The 22,139-nt window shown below is 35.6% G+C and overlaps 1 protein-coding gene across 14 annotated transcripts in view; it reads left to right on the forward strand.

The window, feature by feature from the left end:
- LOC123556063 (unconventional myosin-XVI-like) overlaps positions 1–22,139 on the forward strand; it is a 150,462-nt gene that overhangs the window by 14,628 nt on the left and 113,695 nt on the right. For 13 of the 14 annotated variants that reach the window (XR_008371733.1, XR_008371734.1, XM_053548323.1 and 10 more), the window contains exons 4-9: positions 3,595–3,738; positions 4,592–4,700; positions 5,298–5,419; positions 5,982–6,107; positions 7,135–7,266; positions 14,054–14,220. Coding sequence is in view for 12 of the 14 variants with exons in the window: in XM_053548323.1 (XP_053404298.1) it covers positions 3,595–3,738; positions 4,592–4,700; positions 5,298–5,419; positions 5,982–6,107; positions 7,135–7,266; positions 14,054–14,220 (800 nt within the window). In the remaining 2 variants the exon portion in view is untranslated. The remainder of the gene's footprint in view (positions 1–3,594; positions 3,739–4,591; positions 4,701–5,297; positions 5,420–5,981; positions 6,108–7,134; positions 7,267–14,053; positions 14,221–22,139) is intronic. The other variant, XM_053548316.1, reaches the window with a different exon arrangement.

The raw sequence follows: 22,139 nt of genomic DNA on the forward strand, positions 1-22,139 counted from the left end.
TGCTGTTCGCTAATTTTCTCTAATTACAATAGGCTTTGAAAGTGAACAGCATGGATCCTGACCAGACTGCGCGCAAATGCACTGTGTTGGTTTTCTCATGGCGCGGCTCATATGTGTTTGCTCGTCCCCTTAAAGGGTGAAATGGTAGGATGGCAATTAGCTTTTTTTGCCAGAATAAAAAGTGAGTTTTATGTGAAAGAATAGTCATTTTCAGCCTTTTCTGTGATTATGCATTAATCATTACTTTTTTGAAATTGAACACATAGATAGAACATTGGGAAATTGAATAGAAAAATGTCAGAAATTCAAACACTTCAGAGCTAATCACAGTCGTATAAACACTCTGAAGCACGCATTTTTGTTTTGTTATAGAACATTTTGATTACATTTCTATGACAGACAGCTTAATAAGATTCAGAGAAACAGTTCTGTTGACATATAAACTTAATGCCACTCTGTAAATTTTAGCTCACCAAAGCACACAGTGCTCAAGGTGAGTTATTGTGACCGGTCATTGTCCGGCGTTCGTCGGCTTCTGTTGTGTGTCGTCCATCAACATTTGCCTTGTGAACGCTCTAGAGGCCACAGTTGTGACCCAGTATTTATGAAACTTGGTCAGAATGTTTATCTTGATGATCTCTAGGTCAGATTCGAAACTGGATCATGTGAGGACAAAAACTAGGTCAGTAGGCCAGATCAAAGGAAAAGCTTGTGAACACTCTAGAGGCCCCAGTTGTGACTCAATCTTTATGAAACTTGGTCAAAATGTTTTTCTTGATGATCTCTAGGTCAAATTCGAATCTGGGCTATGTGGGGTCTAAAACTAAGTCACCCGGTCAAATCAAAGGAAAAGCTTGTGAACACTGTAGAGGCCACAGTTGTGACCCAATCTTTATGAAACTTGGTCAGAATGTTGGTCTTAATGATCTCGAGGTCAAGTTTGAAATTGGGACATGTGATAAAAAAAATTGGCTTGTCTTTGTGCAAGATGCTGACTGACAACTTAATGACGCTGGTTCAAGTGATGATGACACTGTACCACATCCAGATATATGTGAATATGAATAGATTAAAATATTAATAATAAAATATTATATAATTAAATATATGGAAGAGTGGGAGTATTCAGTTGATTAAATTATGTAATAAATGATTAAATGTCAAAATTGTTAGATTAAAGTAATATTACAATGAACAACAGTTAACTTGGGAATGTTTTAATATCGTTATAATGCTGCTCTTGACAGTTTTAACCTTAGATAACCATAATTACGGAAAGAAATCAACATTAAATGAATCATTTAGACATTAAAATAATGATATCTATTAAACTCTTTCCCCATTTATTATCGTATATGCTATAAAAACAAATGAATTTGAACAAAATTGCAATTTTCAGGTTTTATTGTAGACATGTTGCCATGGTAACCATCTTTCTGGTATTGAATTAAATGTTTTGTTTATGGCAAAAAAATTGTCTTGATATATTATTCAAGTCAATTTTTTGAAGTTCTGAGATGCTACCAAAAACAGCCGTTATAGTCCCTAAGCCTTTGTTTAAATGGGGGAACTTTGCCCTTTCTCCTAGCTAGGAGCAGCTAGAGCTAAAAAGGAAATACCTTTTAATGATATTTCCTGATGATCCACTGGATAGATCATCAGGGAATCATTGTAAGGTGTTCTCGTAAGTTTGTTGAAATGAGTGTACTTGGCCCCTTTTGGGGGTTGCTAGAGTTTTAAATAGGAAAACCTTTAAACAATTTTTTGTCATGAACTGCTTGATGGACCTTCATCAGTCTTGTTCAATTGCACCATTGTAAGGTCCTCTCCAATTATTTTTCAAATGGGAGCACTTGACCCCATTTAGGGGCCTCTAGAGCTAAAAATAGAAATACCTTTTAATGACATCTTCTCATGAACAGCTGGCTGGATCTTCGTCAGACTTGGTCTGTAGCTGTAAGGTTCTCAAATAATGGCATTTGGCCTCTTTTAGGGGCTGCTACAGTTTTGAATAGAAAAACAATTTAAACCACTTTCATGAACAGCTTATATATAATATTGATCCTCATCAAAGTTGGTCTGTTGTGTCATTGTAAGATCCTCTCTCAACTTTGTCGAGGTGGGGGCATTTGGTGAATCCATGCTGTTCGCTTTCATAGACTATTGCATTTAGAGAAACTGTTGGCGAACAGTATGGATCCTGACCAGACCTCGCGGATGCGCAGGCTTGTCTGGATCCATGCTGGTCGCAAACGCACTATGCTGGTTTTCTCATGGTGCGGCTCATTTATTTAATGCCCCCACTTATTATTTACAAAAAGTTTCATTTTATAACAAGTTAACATAATAATAAATTATATCTACATAGCACCCTTCTTTTATTCCCATTATACAAATAACACAAAATTAAATATTTTTGACAATTGCTATAATTTATACACTGGTTACAGATGCTATTTGCAAATGTCATGCTACTTAACATCATAATGTTTACTTTAAAATCTTTCACTCTTATGGGCATGTAATATTTCATTGTTTTACTCAAAACTGTTTCATGATGGTAATTTAAGAATTCATTGGATTTCAAGTTTTCATGTAAAGTCGATGAGAATTCATTTGTTCAATTTGTAATTGATTTTTTGTGGATTCATGCATTACAATTGTAACCTCGAAATTGTTGGAAAGTAGTCCGTCATGAATATTAATGATTTCACAGTATAATGGAAATAAATATTCTTACACGCATTCAAAGTCAGGCATCCTCTTTATTAGCATATTAAGTTCCTTTTTTCAAATTCAGTATAATTTAGTCAATTGTAAATAAATTGATCTATTTCTGTGCCTTATCATATTTTTTTTTATGGTTTCTACAATTTTGTCCTTGTATATGATAACAACAAGCTTAGACTTGATCCAATATTTATATAACTCTTTATTTAAGTGGCATGTCACCATATCAGATTTTTCAAACTGATGGCAAGGTCTTTAAATATCAAAACTCATAAATGAGAATTATTTAAATTGTTGTGTTGTGTGTATGATAATGATATATATTCCATCTTTACTTACTGGATTGCATTTGTCCTGCACCTCAGATTCTTGTGAAGAAGTTGTCTATCTTGCTAAGAAAAAATGGTGATATTGTTAACCCTTACCATGCTCAGACATGATTGATTTTGCCTTTGCGACCAGTGTAGATCATGACCAGCCTGCACATCCATCTGATCATGATCTGCACTGTTCGCTATTCAGCCTGTATCTTTTTGGTAAGCACCCCTTTTAACAGTTAATGGTACTGTCCAAACTAAAAGATGGACAAGTTCATTCTAGAAATTTAGCAGGGTAAGGGTTCAAACTGAAATACTGCTGAAATGCAGCAGTTGTCCTAGCAGAATGTTTTCTTTTCTTGAAAGTTTTACTTCAACATATTTTTGTAATATTTATATACATGACTGTGCTTTATAAAGCAGCAAAAACTTGAGTTTTTGAGTATTATAGCAGATTGTCAATTTCAATGTGAGGGCAAGCAGAATTTTCCAGAAAAGTAAAATAACTGATACTTGTATTGTTAACTAAATGTGCATGCTTTTTCAGTGTGCAGCAGAAGACAATGTTAGCGCAGCTGAACTGTTGATATCTCATGGAGCAGACGTGAATTTACATGATGATGATTGGTGGACACCACTACACACAGCGTGCTCATGTGACTGTCCTGAAATAGCAAACCTGCTTGTTAATGTAAGATCTATTATGATACTTTAATGCAGCAATAAAATTATTACAGTCAAGGAATTATAGAACAAACTGATTACCTTTTTTGGCAGTTTACATGACAATAGCACTATATACTCATTTATACAAAACTATACCATACAATATGCTGCGAACTACCAGATTTTTTTCTGGCTAAGGGAGGGTTGGTGGTTCTTCCATGAAGGAACAGTGTACAGAGGTGCACCTGGGGTCGTCCTCAACCATCAAAAGCTAGAATATCGCCATATGTCCTGTAAATGTGTCAGTGTGATGTTAAACCCAACAAAAATTGCACAAATTTCCACAGAGGCTTACAAATCCTCTGCCACATACTTTATAAAGGGTGAGAAAAAATGCGCAGCAAGACCTGAAATCAGGGCTTTGAAATAACAGTCAGATGTTTAAACTGATTGACCTGAGTACACTTCCATTCTCTCCCATAACACTTGTAGTTCTCTACCATAAAACCTGAGTGATAGTCAAATGCGTACCTTCTATTACGAAATGTTAAAAAAGTGAAAATTTTCACAGCCAATCATATTTTTCTCACTTAATAGTACTCATACCCGATTTAGTAGATTTTACACTAAATCATGTGAGGTTGAATTAATCCACACAGTTTTACATGACAGGTTATGTGAGAGTATTGAACTATTATATGTGTAAGAAATGTAATACTTCATAGACCAAGAGGAGACTTTGTGGTAGGAAGAGGTGCCTGTCATTCAAAGAAGGAGACACATTTTTCACAATTTACTGTAAAGTGTGAATTTTCATTTAGAAATGAGAAGGGCTATTAGCTTCATTTCTTTATTGAACATTACTTGTACTTTTTCAGAATGGAGCTGATCTAGCTGCTATAGATGTTGATGGTTATTTTCCTTTAGATCAGGCAGCAGAAGGGTCAGAGGTCAGGGCAGTGATGACCAAACACATGGAAAATAAAGGTACATAACCTTTACCCTGCTGAATTTCTAAAATGGATAATGGTCCATCATCCAATTATCAATTCCGGTAGTACCAATTATTCAAAGATGTGCTCACTGAAAATTTACTGACTGAATAGCGAACAGTGCAGTCAATGATCAGCCTGCATGGACGTGAAGGCTGATCTTGGTCTGCACTAGTGGCAAAGGCAAACTCACTTGCCACCAGCAGGCTAAAGGTTAAAAGACTAAAACATATTTAATCAGCGATAAGGCAGATCAGATTATAAAACTGGACCCTTACTTAGTCTTAAAATTTATGTCAACAGTTTATTAGACCAGTGGAATAATTCTTTTCATAAATTGGAAAAATAATGCCAGGAATAAAACACAAAGATGATGGGGATTCTGTTCATGCTAAAATGATTTAAGGAAATACTGCAGCTGTCCAAACTTATTGCTGTTTCTCTAGAAAAATAGGTTTTTATTTAAATGTTAATACTACCCTATTATTATAATTATATTAAATATTAAAAAAAGGCAATGTTTCAGTAAGAAGGCTGTGTACAGCTTTTACATTCATTGACACTAGTTCTTATTTCATTTATATATTTACAGGGTTAACAGAGAGAGTTCTACATGAGAACAGGCAGTTGCGACCAAAAGAGTTTTTAAACTATATAAAAAGTTTACCACTTGCTGTTGATGTCAACATGTTAAACAAAGATGGAGTGTCCCTGGTAAAATTTTATTTTTTAAGGGCTATATTTCATGTTTTGGGTCTCTGTGATAGAGTGGTTAAGGCTGATCACTGCTCCCAATGGTTATGGGTTCCAGATACCACAATGGATGTAATCTCTTTTGTGAGGAAGCCATCAAGCTAGCGTATGGATGCTGTGGTTATACACTGGTGCCCAACCAGAGTGGCACCTGGGGTCTTTTTCCTTCATAAAAGCTTGAAAGTAGACATATGATTTAACATGTGTTATTGAAGACAAAAATCCAACAAATCTGAATAAATTCATGTTATCATGTTTGTAATATAGAGATACCCATAGAGAGTTACAGCGTGTGTTCCACAAACACATTTCAGTCTGTCCTGATGTATTTGCTTTGCAGAGGTTTTACTGTATATCAGTAACTGTGAAGCAGTTATCTTAAGTTCAGAAAATAAAATATATCCTGGTTAAGAAAATAATTTATTCATCAAACAGCCTCAAGAAAAAATGGAGAAACATTAACCAGCAGTATGATAATTATTTTAACATGACAATCTGACTACATGGAGAATTTCTTTTACAGCTTCATATAGCAGCAGCAAATGGCTACAGAAATTGTATGAAAGCTTTATTCAGGTACAATGCTGATGTGAACAGGCTGGATAACTATGGTTGGACACCCCTTCATGTTGCTGCAAGGTTTAATCAGGTAAGGTTACACTATCTTAACCCTTACCCTTCTAAATTTCTAATATGGACTGGTCCATCATTCAATTTGGGCAATACCATTTATTTTTCAAAGGGATGTTCACTGAAAATTTACTGACTGAATAGCGAACAGTGCAGATTATGATCAGACTGCACGGATCATGATCTACACTGGTTGCAAAGGCAGAATCACTTGCTGCCAGCAGGCTAAAGGATTTACCTTCAGGTGATTATATCATTCTCAGAAGATGGTTTTGTTTGTTTTGGGTTTAACACCGTTTTTCAACAATATTTATGTCATGTAACAGCGGGCAATTAACCAAACCAGTGTTCCTGGAGTCTGTACTATTACAAACATGTTCTCTGCAAGTAACTGCCAACTTCCCAACATGAAAGAGAGGTGGAGAACTAATGATTTCAGACACAATGTTGTTTATCAAATAGTCACGGAGAACATATACCCCGCCCGGGAATCGAACTCACGATCCGTACACCAACGCTCTACCTACTGAGCTAAGCGGGTGGGCTCAGAATGTGATAGCTTTGAGAACATACTGCAAAGTCAGTAATATTTGTAATGGATTAATTTTCATGGATTTCCTCTGGTTAAGTCCAGCCAATAAATTAAATGCCATTGAACAAGTACTATTCCTGTTAATTTTATCTTCAAAAATTGAAATTTCATGCCCAGGAAATTAAGTAATTCATAGGAATGGTTAAGTTTGAGTAGTATTAAAAATGTTTTATTTTAAGATTCCATTTTGTTAGCTCCAGTTGTTAGAGAAGAAGGGAGAGTAATGTAGTTAGTCTGTCCATTGATCTGTCACACTTTTTGTCTGTACGATACCTTTTAAACCATTGAAGGGAATGTAATGAAACGTGACATACTGATACATGAAATGAGGTAGAATGCAGAGGGAGAAATTGTAACTCAGTCTTAAATATTTTTTTATTTCTCTCAGTTGGCTTGATGCAAAGTTTGAAAACCTGGCTTTTGTGGAATTTTCATTTTCCTTGATATATTTCAGGAAAGATCAGTTATACTGTTGTTGAAGCAGAAGGCCAATCCAAACCAGGAGGACCTGCTTGGGTGCAAGCCATCAGCTGTAACAAGCTCCGATAAAATCAGAGGGATTCTCATGAAGTGTGAAAGAAAAATGGTATTTATTACCTATGTCATAGTTTGATTGCAAGAAATTCACCAAGTACAGCCCCACTCTAAGAAGATCTGTCTTTCCTTCTAAATGTGTATTTTTGATCATACTGTTATTTCACACAAAATGTATGAAATTAAGACAAGATCAGTTCTTGACAAAATGTCACACAACAAGATAATGGGCTTGGTGCTTGATGACATAAGAACTGTGAGGTATGATTTTCTTGATTTATTTATATTCAGCACCAGTATTATTTAAGCTAACTAGTGAACACAGCATCTAAACTCGTATTTACTTGTTCTCCACAAGTCATTTTTGGCAACTTACCATATTTTCCCTCAGTCTTGGGACACCCCTAAAATCTGGAAAAATAATTATTTTTCTTGTCCCTAATTTTTTGGACATGTATTTTCTCAGCGTATTTTTCGTCCCTAAGTGTTGGGACTATAGTTGTGTACTGATTCAAGATGTAACTCAAATACCGTTATTATACATTGTATGGTGTTGTATCGATCAAAATATCAAATAATTATAAAAAACAAAGAATATTTTTTATAACATTGTCTGGTCGTGTTTTTAGCTCACCTGTCACAAAGTGACAAGGTGAGCTTTTGTGATCGCGCAGCGTCCGTCGTCTGTCGTCCGTGCGTCAGTCCGTCAGTCCGTCCGTCCGTCCGTAAACTTTTGCTTGTGACCACTCTAGAGGTCACATTTTTCATGGGATCTTTATGAAAGTTGGTCAGAATGTTCACCTTGATGATATCTAGCTCAAGTTCGAAACTGGGTCACGTGCGGTCAAAAACTAGGTCAGTAGGTCTAAAAATAGAAAAACCTTGTGACCTCTCTAGAGGCCATATTTTTCATAAGATCTTCATGAAAATTGGTCAGAATGTTCACCTTGGTGATATCTAGGTCAAGTTCGAAACTGGGTCATGTGCCTTCAAAAACTAGGTCAGTAGGTCAAATAATAGAAAAACCTTGTGACCTCTCTAGAGGCCATATTTTTCATGGGATCTGTATGAAAGTTGGTCTGAATGTTCATCTTGATGATATCTAGGTCAAGTTCGAAACTGGGTCAACTGCGGTCAAAAACTAGGTCAGTAGGTCTAAAAATAGAAAAACCTTGTGACCTCTCTAGAGGCCATACTTTTGGATGAATCTTCATAGAAATTGGTCTGAATGTTCACCTTGATGATATCTAGGTCAAGTTTGAAAGTGGGTCACGTGCCTCAATAACTAGGTCAGTAGGTTAAATAATAGAAAAACCTTGTGACCTCTCTAGAGGCCATATTTTTCATGGGATCTGTATGAAAGTTGGTCTGAATGTTCATCTTGATGATATCTAGGTCAAGTTTGAAATTGGGTCAACTGCGGTAAAAAACTGGGTCAGTAGGTCTAAAAATAGAAAAACCTTGTGACCTCTCTAGAGGCCATACTTTTGAATGGATCTTCATGAAAATTGGTCAGAATGTTCATCTTGATGATATCTAGGTCAAGTTCGAAACTGGGTCAAGTGCCTTCAATAACTAGGTCAGTAGGTCAAATAATAAAAAAACCTTGTGACCTCTCTAGAGGCCATATTTTTCAAGGAATCTGTATGAAAGTTGGTCTGAATGTTCATCTTGATGATATCTAGGTTAAGCTCGAAACTGGGTCAACTGTGGTCAAAAACTAGGTCAGTAGGTCTAAAAATAGAAAAACCTCGTGACCTCTCTAGAGGCCATAATTCTGAATGGATCTACATGAAAATTGGTCAGAATGTTCACCTTGATGATATCTAGGTCAAGTTCGAAACTGGGTCACATGCCATTAATAACTAGGTCAGTAGATCAAATAATAGAAAAACCTTGTGACCTCTCTAGAGGCCATATTTTTCATGGGATCTGTATGAAAGTTGGTCTGAATGTTCATCTTGATGATATCTAGGTCAAGTTCGAAACTAGGTCAACTGCGGTCAAAAACTAGGTCAGTAGGTCTAAAAATAGAAAAACCTTGTGACCTCTCTAGAGGCCATACTTTTCAATGGATCTTCATGAAAATTGGTCAGAATCTTCATCTTGATGATATCTAGGTCAGATTCGAAACTGGGTCACGTGCCATCAATAACTAGGTCAGTAGGTCAAATAATAAAAAACCTTGCGACCTCTCTAGAGGCCATATTTTTCAATGGATCTTCATGAAAATTGGTCAGAATTTATATCTTGATGATATCTAGGTCAGGTTCAAACCTGGGTCACATGAGCTCAAAAACTAGGTCACTATGTCAAATAATAGAAAAAGCGACGTCAGGTGAGCGATTCAGGACCATCATGGTCCTCTTGTTAGTTGATATTCCTTGACAGTAAAGTGTTTTTTACCATACCAGTTAAGTGATGTATATTTTTTGCTGCAGCCAGGAAGTCCGTTTTCCATTGGTTATTTATTTTTATTTACCACTGACTGGAATTTACCTGCGAATGGTACAGATATCAAAACCCCATGCCGGTAATTTTCCATTGCACGAGCACGTGCGACCTATCGTAATGTCTAATTTACATTGCCGTTACTTTTGTTTATCGACACGTATACAAAAAACATGCGCCATGCATTCATTCTTTAATATTATCGCTTCAAATTTTCAGCTCCGATTGAGAAGTAATATAGTTTGAATTCTGTAATGATTTTAAAAAGATATCGACAGAAATGTGGGCAATATTCTATATAAACAGTCAAATTTTCATAAAATTACTTGCAAAATTTCAAACAGCGCGATCCTAAATACTTATTAGTCCCCTACTGGTTGAAAACCAGTTTTGGGGACTATAGGAATGCTCTTTTCCGTCATTCCATCTTTCCGTCATTCCGTCATTCCGTCCGTCCGCAATTTTGTGTCCGGTCCATAACTCTGTCATCCATGAAGGGATTTTAATATTACTTGGCACAAATGTTCCCCATGATGAGATGACGTGTCATGCGCAAATCCCGGACCCCTAGCTCAAAGGTCAAGGTCACAATAGGAGGTCAAAGGTCAACAGGGCTTTTTTCCTGTCCGGTCCACAACTCTCCCATCCTTGAAGGGATTTTAGTATTACTTGGCACAATGTTCCCCATGATGAGATGATGTGTCATGCGCAAATCCCGGACCCCTAGCTCAAAGGTCAAGGTCACAATTGGAGGTCAAAGGTCAACAGGGCTTTTTTCCTATCCGGTCCATAACTCTCCCATCCATGAAGAGATTTTAATATTACTTGGCACAAATGTTCCCCATGAGGAGACGACGTGTCGTGCGCAAAACCTGGACCTCTAGCTTAAAGGTCAAGGTCACAATTGGAGGTCAAAGGTCAACAAGGCTTTTTTCCTGTCCGGTCCATAACTCTCCCATCTATGAAGGGATTTTAATATTACTTGGCACAAATGTACCTCATAATAAGACGATGTGTCATGCACAACTTTCAGACCCCTAGCTCAAAGGTCAAGGTCACACTTAGCAGTCAAATGTTAACATAGCATGAACAGGGTCTGTTTCGTGTCCGGTCCATAACTCTGACATTCATTAAGGGATTTTAATATCACTTGGCACAAGTGTTCCCCATGATGAGACGACGTGTCATGCGCAAATCCCGGACCCCTAGCTCAAAGGTCAAGGTCACAATTGGGGGTCAAAGGTCAACAGAGTTTTTTTCCTGTCTCGTCCATAACTCTGCCATCCATGAAGGGATTTTAATATTACTTGGCACAAATGTTTCCCATGATGAGACGACTTGTCATGCGCAAACCCAGTACCCTAGCTTAAAGGTCAAGGTCACACTTTGAGATCAAAGGTCAAGAGGATTTTTTTCCTGTCCGGTCTATAACTTTGTCATGCAAAGCAGGATTTAGATATCAGTTGGCACAAATATTCCCCTGGATGAGACAACTTGTCATGCGCAAGAACCAGGTCCCTAGCTCTAAGGTCAAGGTCATATTTAGAGGTCAAAGGTCAAATTCAAGAATGACTTTGTACGGAACATTTCTTCTTCATGCATGGAGGGATTTTGATGTAACTTGGACCAAATGTTCACCACCATGAGGCACCCTTGTTTTTAGGATTACGTCCCTTTGTTATTACTATAAATAGATTTTATTGTAACTTTTTTATTACTGGCGGTGGAGAAAAATCGAGACCACTTTTCTGTGGTACAGCATGCATGTTACATCCAATTTTTAGGTGTATTTTGACCTATCTCTACCTGGTAAAGAGTTTCTTGTGGACTTATATTATTATTATTATTATTTTTTTTTTTTTTTTTTTAAAGATTAATTTCCCTTTGTTGTTACTATAAATAACTTACATGATAAAATTTTTATAATCAGCCCAAAAAATTCAATATGAAAACAACTGTGGGTCTTTATATATGCACATTTTAATCCAAGTGTGTTGTTATAATGTTATAACATATTGTATATGTAGTACAATATTGTTTATACATCATTGACAGATATCAGTTCATTATGTTATACTGCAGTAGAAAAAATTAGGTGCCTTCCAGTAGGGGACTTTGTATTGCATGGCAATACTTCATTCACTTGTTTCTTTCTTAAAGTAAATAAATGATACATACTATGGGCATAAAATTCAGACTTTTGACCAGAAAATACAAAAAACAGAATAGAAAAATCTTAAATAATGAAAAAGCGGCAGCAATTTAAAAATATGGAGTAAAAAGATTTTTGGCAAACAGATTTCTGTTAGTGCGTCAGAAAAGGTTATGTGACCTTGTGAACGTAAATAGAAAATGCGATTAAAAAAAACCAAAACAATAATGATGTCGTCCTTGCGGTCTTTTAATAAGTTTTGAATGAATCTATGTACATGTATTTTTTGACACAACACTTTATAATAAGATATTCTTCTCAAACCATTATGTAATTTCCTTAAGGGCAAATAGGTCACAGAGGTAGGATATCCGCTATTATAGTTTGACACATTTACCTGTCAGTTTATACGGGATATTGCACATTCGCTTTAAAAAATTAAAGAAGAAACTTTTTTATTGATTTTTACAACACTAGATCTACTTCTCAAAGATCTTCTTAAAGAACCAAGGCAGGTCGATCAAACAGTGATGTGCCACATGGCGCGAAAACATGACGTAACGCCATGAAATTCCTAAAAAACTATACCGCTTTGATCTCCACTTCAAATGTCATGATACCGACACACTTCTTTCAGCTCTCTGAGGCGGGTGTTAATTGATGATGAAAACAAGGCCAATTACTTAGTTTATCAACAGAATAATTTAATTACCGATAATTGTTAACATTTGTTTTTTTTTTCGCTTTCAACACGGGTGGGTGGGGGATGTTACCCAATGACAATTATTGTGTCCATATTTTTGGGACACTTTTCAAAATAATTATTTTTCGAGAAATAAGTCTTGGGACAGTGAAAAAAATTATTATGTTATGTTATGCTGTCCCAACACTTGGGGAATATATGGTACTCACATAAATCAGAGAAGGAGGTTAATTGACCTCAGACATGATGTGTTCTGTCAGATCAGTATGGTGACTGTACACCTCATGTAACCTCTTGATCAACAGTCTTGTGCCAGATCTATTGAGTGTAAAGCTGACAGCGCAGACTGAATGAGAATGTTTGGATGTCAGTTAGAATAAGCTTGATGCTTCTTTATTGATGGCAGTTCTCTATGCTCAGTAAATTACCCTATTTCCAGAGTTATGGCCCCTGAAAATGCACATTTTCACCTTGTGACGCGCCTAACACAAAACGTAATACATATAATTTGATCAAACCTTACCTGAGTCTTTATCATGATTAGAACTTGCGCACCTCTTATTTTTCATCTGGGTCTGCCCCCTATTTTCAGAGTTATGGCCGCTGAAATAGTAAAAAAATGCACATTTTCACCTTGTGAAGCACCAAGCTCAAAAAGTATTACATATAAATTTATTAAACCTTGCGTGAGTCTTAATCATGATATGAACTTGTGCATCTCCTATTATTTGTCTGCCTCCACCCCCTATTTTCAGAGTTATGGCCCCTGAAATAGTAAAAAAATGAACATTTTCACCTGATTATGTGCCTAGTTCAAAAAGAATTTGATGTAAATTCATGAAACCTTGCTTGAGTCTTTATTATGATGTGACCTTGCGTACTTGGCATTCTTCTCGTGAATCTTAATGCTTATTACAGAGTTACAGCCCTTGAAATAGCCAAAATAGTTGATTTTTTGTTTGTCATGCTCATAGCTCAAAAAGTATATGGCCTAGAATTATGAATCCTTTTTATAAATTGTTTGTTGAGGCTATACCCCATCAAGACTGCAAACATTTGAATTATTTCCATTATTTGTGACAAATGTACCAGTGGGGGTAACACCCTGTGTCCTACAGACACATTCTAGTTTATTTTCACTTCTCTTGAATACTTTTAACTCTGAAACCATATACTGTGAAATCATTAATATTCACGGGGGGCTACTTTTCATGGATTTCGTGGTTGAGTCAATCCACAAAATCTAATCCCAACAGTCAAGTAAAATTCCCATTCATTTTATGTTAAAAAGTTGAAATCCAAGAATTTATATCCCAACGAAATTGCTGTTTTGACCAAAACCACGAAATTCATGCCCACAAAATTTAATGATTTCACAGTAGTTTTTGTCATCAGTAGATTAGTAAGAATTCCAGAAACCATTAATCTTCCCTTGCATATTACCTTAAGTCAAGCACTTACTGATCAGTGTAGGCACCCATAGGCCGTGCTCTTGTTATGAAATTACAGTTATAAGTTTAATTGTTTGTTTAGCAGCAGAAAGGTCAACAAGAAAATGGACCTGTGTATTTAGAACTAGATGGCGGGGATGATGAAGATACAGATGACAATGTTTATCATGAGATTCATGACAGTGAGGTAGGGAAAGGCAGAGAAGATTCACAACTTGTTGGCATTTTCAGGATAAATAGTAAAACTGTGTAAGTGGTTCTGCTTAATAATAGTAAAAGACTTTGTGAGCTAATAGAAGAAAAAAAACCAAAACTTATAAACCTTTTCTATTAAACCAATTGTTGGATCTTCACCAAACTTTGTCACTAGCATCCTTTGATAGACAGTTCTAAAATTTATTCAAATGGTTTTGCTTGGCATTTAGGGTTCTCCATTGCTGAAAACACAAAAACCTTTAAACAACTGGATGTTTACTAAACTTGGTGAGAAGTATCCTTGTATAGACCTGTTTTCAGTTTTGTTTAAGTGATTCTTCTTGACAGCATTTAGGGGCTGCCAGAGTCCAGTTTCCCTTTTAAAAGGGTTGAGTGTTAAGCAACGGTAGTACGGGTATGAGGGGTGTTCAAAAAAATTTGAGACTAATGCACTTCCGTAGAAAGTTACCATTTGATTTTCACGAATTTCACGGGATCATATTGTTAGCATTTCGTTGACAACCGAGTAAAATTTAATTGAAATCAAATCAAGCGTTTTAAAGTTATTGTGCATTATTTTCAATCTGATAAAGGAAATTTTAAACGAAAAATAAAAACCTAGTGAAAAATTAGAGCCGAGGATATAAAAATTACGGGTTAGTTTTGGGGATTTATGCAGATAAGATTTTTAAGAAGTGCTAGCATTTTGGATCAACATGTATGGGAAAAGCACATTTACGGTGGTTCAAAGCTTCACTAATGGATCGAATAATGTCAAAATGGGAACCGTTCGGGCAACTAGACAGCAACATTCCCAAAACTTGCGCCTAAAAACCCCCTCTAAAAGTGATGCCCCTTACACAGTAAAAGGAATAGTAGTTACTGAATTATCAACGAGAACGTTCAGAACTTTCGACGAAGAAATTGTATTTAAAAAAGATTTGCCCAATGGGTGCCCCTCCCTGACGGGTCAAAAAAACATTGAGAAGAATCAAAGGCTCGTTTCCAGGAAAATAAATAAACTGTTTAGGGGAGATGAAACTAGATCTAATTCGAGCCACAGAGTGCATAAACAACAAGCAATGGCCCCGAAAAGCCCTTAGGCCCATCATTGCTAAAAGGCCCAAGAGTGCCAAAAAAGTCAGTATCGTTTTTTTTAAAGGGCCCTGTGGACAGATTAAAAAATTCCAAAAGGGAAAAAACTTCCTGTAAATTTTTTTGGGGAAAAGGGTTTTTTGAAACTTTCAAGGCGTTTTATGAAAATCATCGCCAAAACGGGGTTTAAGGGGGCTGATCACATAAAACGCTTCATCCTAAAATGATTAGTGCAAAGGTTCTTTGAGGAGAAAAAGTTGTCAATTGGAGCACCCCCCTTTATTTCCTGTTTTTATCCTGTGTTTTTTTTTCTCTTCCCTAAAGTCAAAAAGCGGCTGTCGGGACGGTGTTACGCACACCAGCACCGGGGAAGTGGCTATACGTCCCTTTTGGGTACCCCCAAGGGGGCTACTCTGACGCTTTCCCGGGGGGGACGATCGACTTCAGAAGGATTCGGTTCATGGGAACTATTTTGGGGATTAAAATAGAAGGGTTTTTCATATCTTTTGTTTTTTTTATTCTTTTGCTACATCAAAACTTTTTGAACCCCCCTCGTACCTTTTTTTTTTACGTCTTTTGGTTCCGTACAGTAAAATGGTGTAAAAAAATTCAGAAAATGGGAAAAGCAGGGAAATTTGGGTAAAAAATACTTCAGGGCAAAATACAAAAAAGCAAACCCCCCGAAAATCCAATAGGCCAAAAATCCAAGATGGCCCCCAATTTGTTACTTTTTCAAAAATACAAAATTTTTATATAAATTTTTCCTATTGCACTTACATCATCATTAAATAAGCTAAAACCACCTGCCGAATAAATCAAAAAATTATAAAAAAAAATACCGCTCCCCCAAAAAACAAAAATAAAAAAAAGTTGTCTCCCTGGATAAAATTCTATTAAGCAAAGAAAAGTCATAACTTTTTTAAATAAAACAAAATTAAGTTTTAAAAAGGTAACTGGCAATCAAGAATGTTTAAAAGGGCAACAGTCCTGTGCAAATTTTACAACAATTTGAAATTAATTAATTATAAATACATTCGAACTTCGGTAACGAAACCCATAGGACCGACAAATTTATTCAATTATCGTTGTATAGTGACGAAAAATATTTTTTAAAAGGAATTTGTTTGGGACCTGACGATAGTTTAATTGAAAAAAGGGTGTTCAAATTATCAGAGTTTGAGCAAACGAATTTTAGTCGTAAGTGTATTATAAAAATACACGGTTTCATTTTGTCATTAGTTTTGTGACCAAATTTTTTAATGTTGCTGTTTTCAAATTTATTTACACAAAGGAATAAGGGACCTTAATAAAAATATATAATTCTTTAAATTATGTTAGGTATAGACCTGTGAAACCCCGGCCCTTGGATCACATGATTTCTTTAAAAAGTCATTCCCGTTGATCACAATCAAATTTACATTTGCATGACCCTGAAATTTTTCTCCCTTTTGTCAAAGTAGCACATTGTGCCATAACTGGTTTTTAGTTTATTGTCTAAGCTAAATGTACAGTCATTTTCCCTGATCACTCCAGGCAAAGCCCAAAAAGATCATATGTTCCCTAAAAAATTTTGACGCGGGGGGGACGGGATCAAACTCGAAAAATTGAATTCAAAGTTCATATGCGCGTTTTTAAACACCTTCCCATTTCTCACGGGCAACACTTACCAATTTTCTACCAGCGTTTTTCCGGGTAGTGTGTTTTTACAATTTCTTTAGTACGATCAGTCAGATTGCACCTCGCTTTCCATGCTTTAACCATATTTTATCACCTTTTCCTCATCGCGGCTCTTATAAATACTACGCCATGGCCTCTTTTTTTTTCATTCCTTCTGCAAGTTATATTGCAAAATTTGTGTCCGCATCTAACTCAAAAACCCTAATTACAAAAAACCCCCCCAAACCCCCCCCCCCCCCCCCCCCCCCGCCCCAACGCCCCAAAAAAAAAAGAGCAGTTTATAGAGAGACTGGGGTGGAAAAGCAAAAGCGTGTAAAGGAATCGGGGTCCAAAAGTCCACTACAAGCTGCCGTCTGCGAGCCATGATAGGGCCCAAATTCTGATGATGTTTCGAACCCATTTCTGATTGAAAACGAAGTATCGGGAATTGGATCCATATTCAAAATTAAATTTTTTAGAATCTGAACCCAAATATGGGAGAACCTCTGCAAAGTAATAATGTGTTAAGAACCGAAAGAACGTATTAATAAACCCTTTTAGGTATACTACAAAGTGGCATCACGAGATGGTATAGCACAACGTAATAAGTTGTATAAGAAATCCATTGACGGCAAAAACGCCCCAAAGAAACCAATAACCGCAGGGCACGCCCGCAGCCTTTTCCCCTTTCCCAACCACGCTTGTATAGTCCACCAGGTTTTTGTTAATCATTACTCGTCCTTCCCTTTCCCGATTTGACCGCTTCCCCTACTTTGTTTTTAACATGCCCAAATTTGACCGCGTTTTCTACAAATGGAGACCATAATTATTACTTTTTCATGTTCTTATCGGATCTACTTATTTTTTCTACTTGTACGTTTTTTCTGCGTCCTTGTTTTTACCGTAAAGGAAGTGGCTGATGAACGGGGGGATAAATTTAAGAGCAATCATCATTTCTACAAAAAAAAATGTGCTTAATATCTATTTCTGGACATTTTCTGAAATTAAAATTAAATTAAAAATGAGTATTAGATTTTTTAATGAGCACAGGTACATTCGAAACACATTTTTAAAACCAATTTAATTACTAGTTTTAAGCACAAAATATTATCTATTTACCATTTTTTACTTCCCTTAAACATCCAAAGTAAGAAATTTAAAACTGTCTTTTCAAAAAAAAAAAACCAGTACAAACTCCGCTTACCGGTGAAACAAGCTTTTTTAAAAGCATTTTACTTTCCACAAGCAAACTGTTCGTATTTTTTTGGGTATAAAAGGGGGCTTTTGATACTCTTTTTTTAAGCAAACAGTAAAAAGCTTTACAACCCTCGTTCACATAAGATTAGGGGTAAAATGTCATTCCCCACGCTTACACCTCTTGAACATACAAAAAAGGTTCCCATTGGGCGGGCAAAATTTTGGGGGTGGGTTTTTCTATCACTTTCCCAAATTCCATCAAAACAAATAAGCTGACCAAGAATCTTTGAAATTTTTTGGACCTTTCAAAAGTTTTTTTCCTCAAGTACCCGGTCCGTACCAAACTCCCCAAAGGGTTTTTAACCTTTTTAAAAAATCTGTCGAAGACTAATTGTCAAACGTGTGAAATGCTCGCACGCCTTTTGCAATTTTAATAAAGTTGTCGACAATCTGTGTTGTGTGTAAAAAAGTATCGATTGTACCTTATTTCGTTTCAGCTCACTGTTCAGGTAAAATTTTAAGAAAGTTACTAAAGGGGGTCATGAAAGCAACTTTTTATTTTCCCTTACTCTTCTTTTTACACAGTTAGCAATTTTTTTTCGCAGACATTGTGATGCGGGTGCTAATAAGAACATTTTTTTCATTTTAAACCCACTAGTCCGCGTATAAATCTTTCTTCATTTCGAAGCCCAAAAGAAAGGGGTAGTTGTCGTACTTTTTGTCAAAAAAACTCAATTTTTTTATAGCAACTAAGTTTAATTTTCCTTCACATTTCCAATCTTTCCCCTATAAAAAGGTTTCATAAAAACTCTTTGAATTTGCAATTTTTAAGTTATTTTAAAAACGCTATTTTCAAATGAGGACCGACAAACAGACGGACAAAATGATGACAAGAGGGAAAAAAAGTAACAAGCGTGTTCTCAAAATTTTTTTCCCCCTGCCCCATGTAAAAATTTTTTAAAAACAATCTCTCTTGTTTTAAGAAAGAGGAGACACTTTTTGCATATTCGTGCACTATTGTTGCCATGCAAAAACATTTTTTGCCAAGGAACAAAATTTAAAGACATTGGGGATTCTCTGTATTGCCATCATCCATGTAACCCCGATCATAAAATTTGCTGTGTTTCAAAGTTATTTCAGTTTCCCACCTGCTGGCTGAGTTTGAAGGGAAAAAGGGGGAACCATAACCCCCCGGCTAAATACTGGTAAGGGGAAAAACAACAAAATTTCAATAGCTCGTGGGGGAATTAAAATGAAATAATATAAATTCTTTATTAAAACAAAAATTCTTTAAAATATAAAAATACACAATATAATATTTTAAAAGTTTTAAAGGTTAATTTTTGCCGTTTCCTAGAAACAAAAGAAAAAATAACTCTTTTGAATTGTTTGTTTTTTTGCATCTGATCAAATTTGGATTTATTTTATTTTATACATTTTTAAATTTTTGCATTTTGGGGGGGAATGTAAATATAAAGACCTTTTATTTGAAACTTTTAAGTAAAATTGAGTTTTTGGGGGGCCTTTTGGAAAATGCCCCCATATCGGCCCCTTTACAGATATAAAGGGGCCCAGAAAAAAAAGTTTTTTTGCTTTTTAAAAAAATTTTCCCTTTAGGTTTTTTTTTCCTTTTTTTGAAGTATTTTTTCATTTTCGTTCGAAATGTTCGCACATCCCTTTTTGGGTGAGGTCTAATAGAGAAACCTTTTTCAAGTTTGGTCAAAAAGTTTTGCTTTATAACACTAAGGGGCTAATTTTAAAAGTAGAAAAACCTTATAAAACAGCTTCATCCTATGATTAAATTGTAAAGTTAAATAAAAAATTAATCAGTAACAAATATAGCTTTTTAGCAGCGTTATTTCCTACATCACATGTTGCTGTACTTCAATCAGGGTGTAAATTGTTCAAATGGGGATGTTGGGCCCCTTTTAGGGGTTGCTAGAGCTAGAAATAGAAATACCTTTAAACAAATTTTTTTCATGAACTGCTTGATGGATCTTCATTAAACTTGGTATGTAGCGTCAGTGTAAGGTCCGCTTCCAATTTTTTGCAAATATGGGAACCCATCCTCTTTTAGGGGCTGCTAGAGCTAAATATAGAAATACACCTTTAATTAACTTCTCCTGGTGAACTGCTGGATGCAGATAAGCATTACAAACAGATCTTCCACAACATCCTCAGCCTGCTCCAATGGTCTCTGTGTATTTTTTTCCACCAAAATTTTAACGACCTAAGAAGCATAAAGTATTAGAGCTATCACATTTATGTAATCAACTTCTCCTGCCTCAGAAACTTTCGACAGCAGGAACATATGAGCCATGCCATAAGAAAACCAACATAGTGGCTTTGCGACCAGCATGGATCCAGACCAGCCTGTGCATCTGTGCAGTCTGGTCAGGATCCATGCTGTTCGCTAACAGTTTCTCTAATTGCAATAGACTTTGGAAGCGAACAGCATGGATCCTTACCAGACTGCGCGGATGCGCAGGCTGGTCTGGATCCATGCTGGACGCAAAGCCACTGTGTTGGTTGTCTAATGGCGCGGCTCATATTATTATAGTCCTCTTCCAAAGTTGCCTGTTTAAGCTCTGAAACTCAGGTGAGCGATCTAGTGCCATCAGTTTATTGTTTTTACTCTAATGCTTGCTCAAAGAAAGTTGGTTACCAAGCAAAGCTTTCTGTATTTTGTAATCAATGATGCACATCAATACACACAACTGGTTTTATACAGATATGAATATTTGAAAGGAAATTTTATGAAAATTAGCATAATATTAACTGGGTAATTGCTTAATAATACAGTAATAAATGAGAATTCTGTAAATGCATGTTGTGTTAAATGGTAATTGATTGAAAATTAGTAAATCTATAAAAAATATATTGAAATTAACAGTACATAGAAAAAAGGATATAGAATTTATACTGAAGAAAGAATGTGCACTGGCATATAACCTTTTCATCATATTTAAATATATTAAAACATGGTTCTGCTAAATATCATTTCTTAAATAAATCTTATTTATACATTTGATATTTAGATGGAAGTGTTAAAGATTAGATTTTCTTAAATTTCATATAAAAAATACTGAATTGTGTCTTGGACATTCTGAGGAAGGTGAAAAGCAAATGTGCAATAGATATACCTTATTCTTTTACATTGTGGCTCAAATAACTTGTATGATATGAATTATATACAGGATATTTCTTTGTTTCATTGTAAGATTGAAATAAATAAATTGTATGTTCTGTTCTGTTCAACCAGATGCAATATTTTAACCTATAACCAGTGAATGCTATTTTGATCATACATGTAACACATATTTTCTTTAATTTTCATGTTTAACTAAATTTTAGGCCTGCTATATCAATAGTTTCTTATCAATAAAAGCAGTAATGATATTTTTACTGTAAAAATAGCTGAAATATTCACTAGAACTGAAAACATATAAATTAACATAAATGTGGCATTTAATAAAACATTAGGTAAACAGTATCAGAACCTTCCGACAGTCTACTCAGCGGGAAGATCATTGAATCGCAAGTGTTTTTCTGCCTGTTTAATTATTAATCCCTTATTATCAGTTATTATGCACATTAGTTACACTTGCTATTTTTCAGCAAGGCAGTGCACATTGTGCAAATGGGTATTACATCAGTTTAGTTACCATATCTCTTATAAATGAAAATTTTCTTTCCAGCTGTGACTGAATATATTTCAGGTTTGTATACATGGAAGGTGTGAGTAGCTTCCTGGTTTAGAATACAGTTCTTCCATCTTCAAAGTAAATGTATATGTTTAGTGAGGCATGCTTTCAGTTTAAACATCAAAATTTGTCAAATGGATAGCAGCCTATAATAATCTTTGGTAAATGGTATATTGAGGAGTATAGTAGATAAAGTACATCTAAATTCTGTCTGTTGGTTACTCAGCTATAGGGATGTCATATTTTAGTTACTCTTCAGTTATTCATCAGAGAAATGTTGTTAACATGTCATTTATTTAAAAAAAAAATTCTTGTTTTCAA

Source organism: Mercenaria mercenaria, chromosome 7, assembly GCF_021730395.1.
Source record: "Mercenaria mercenaria strain notata chromosome 7, MADL_Memer_1, whole genome shotgun sequence".
Classification (NCBI taxonomy): Eukaryota; Metazoa; Mollusca; class Bivalvia; order Venerida; family Veneridae; genus Mercenaria; species Mercenaria mercenaria.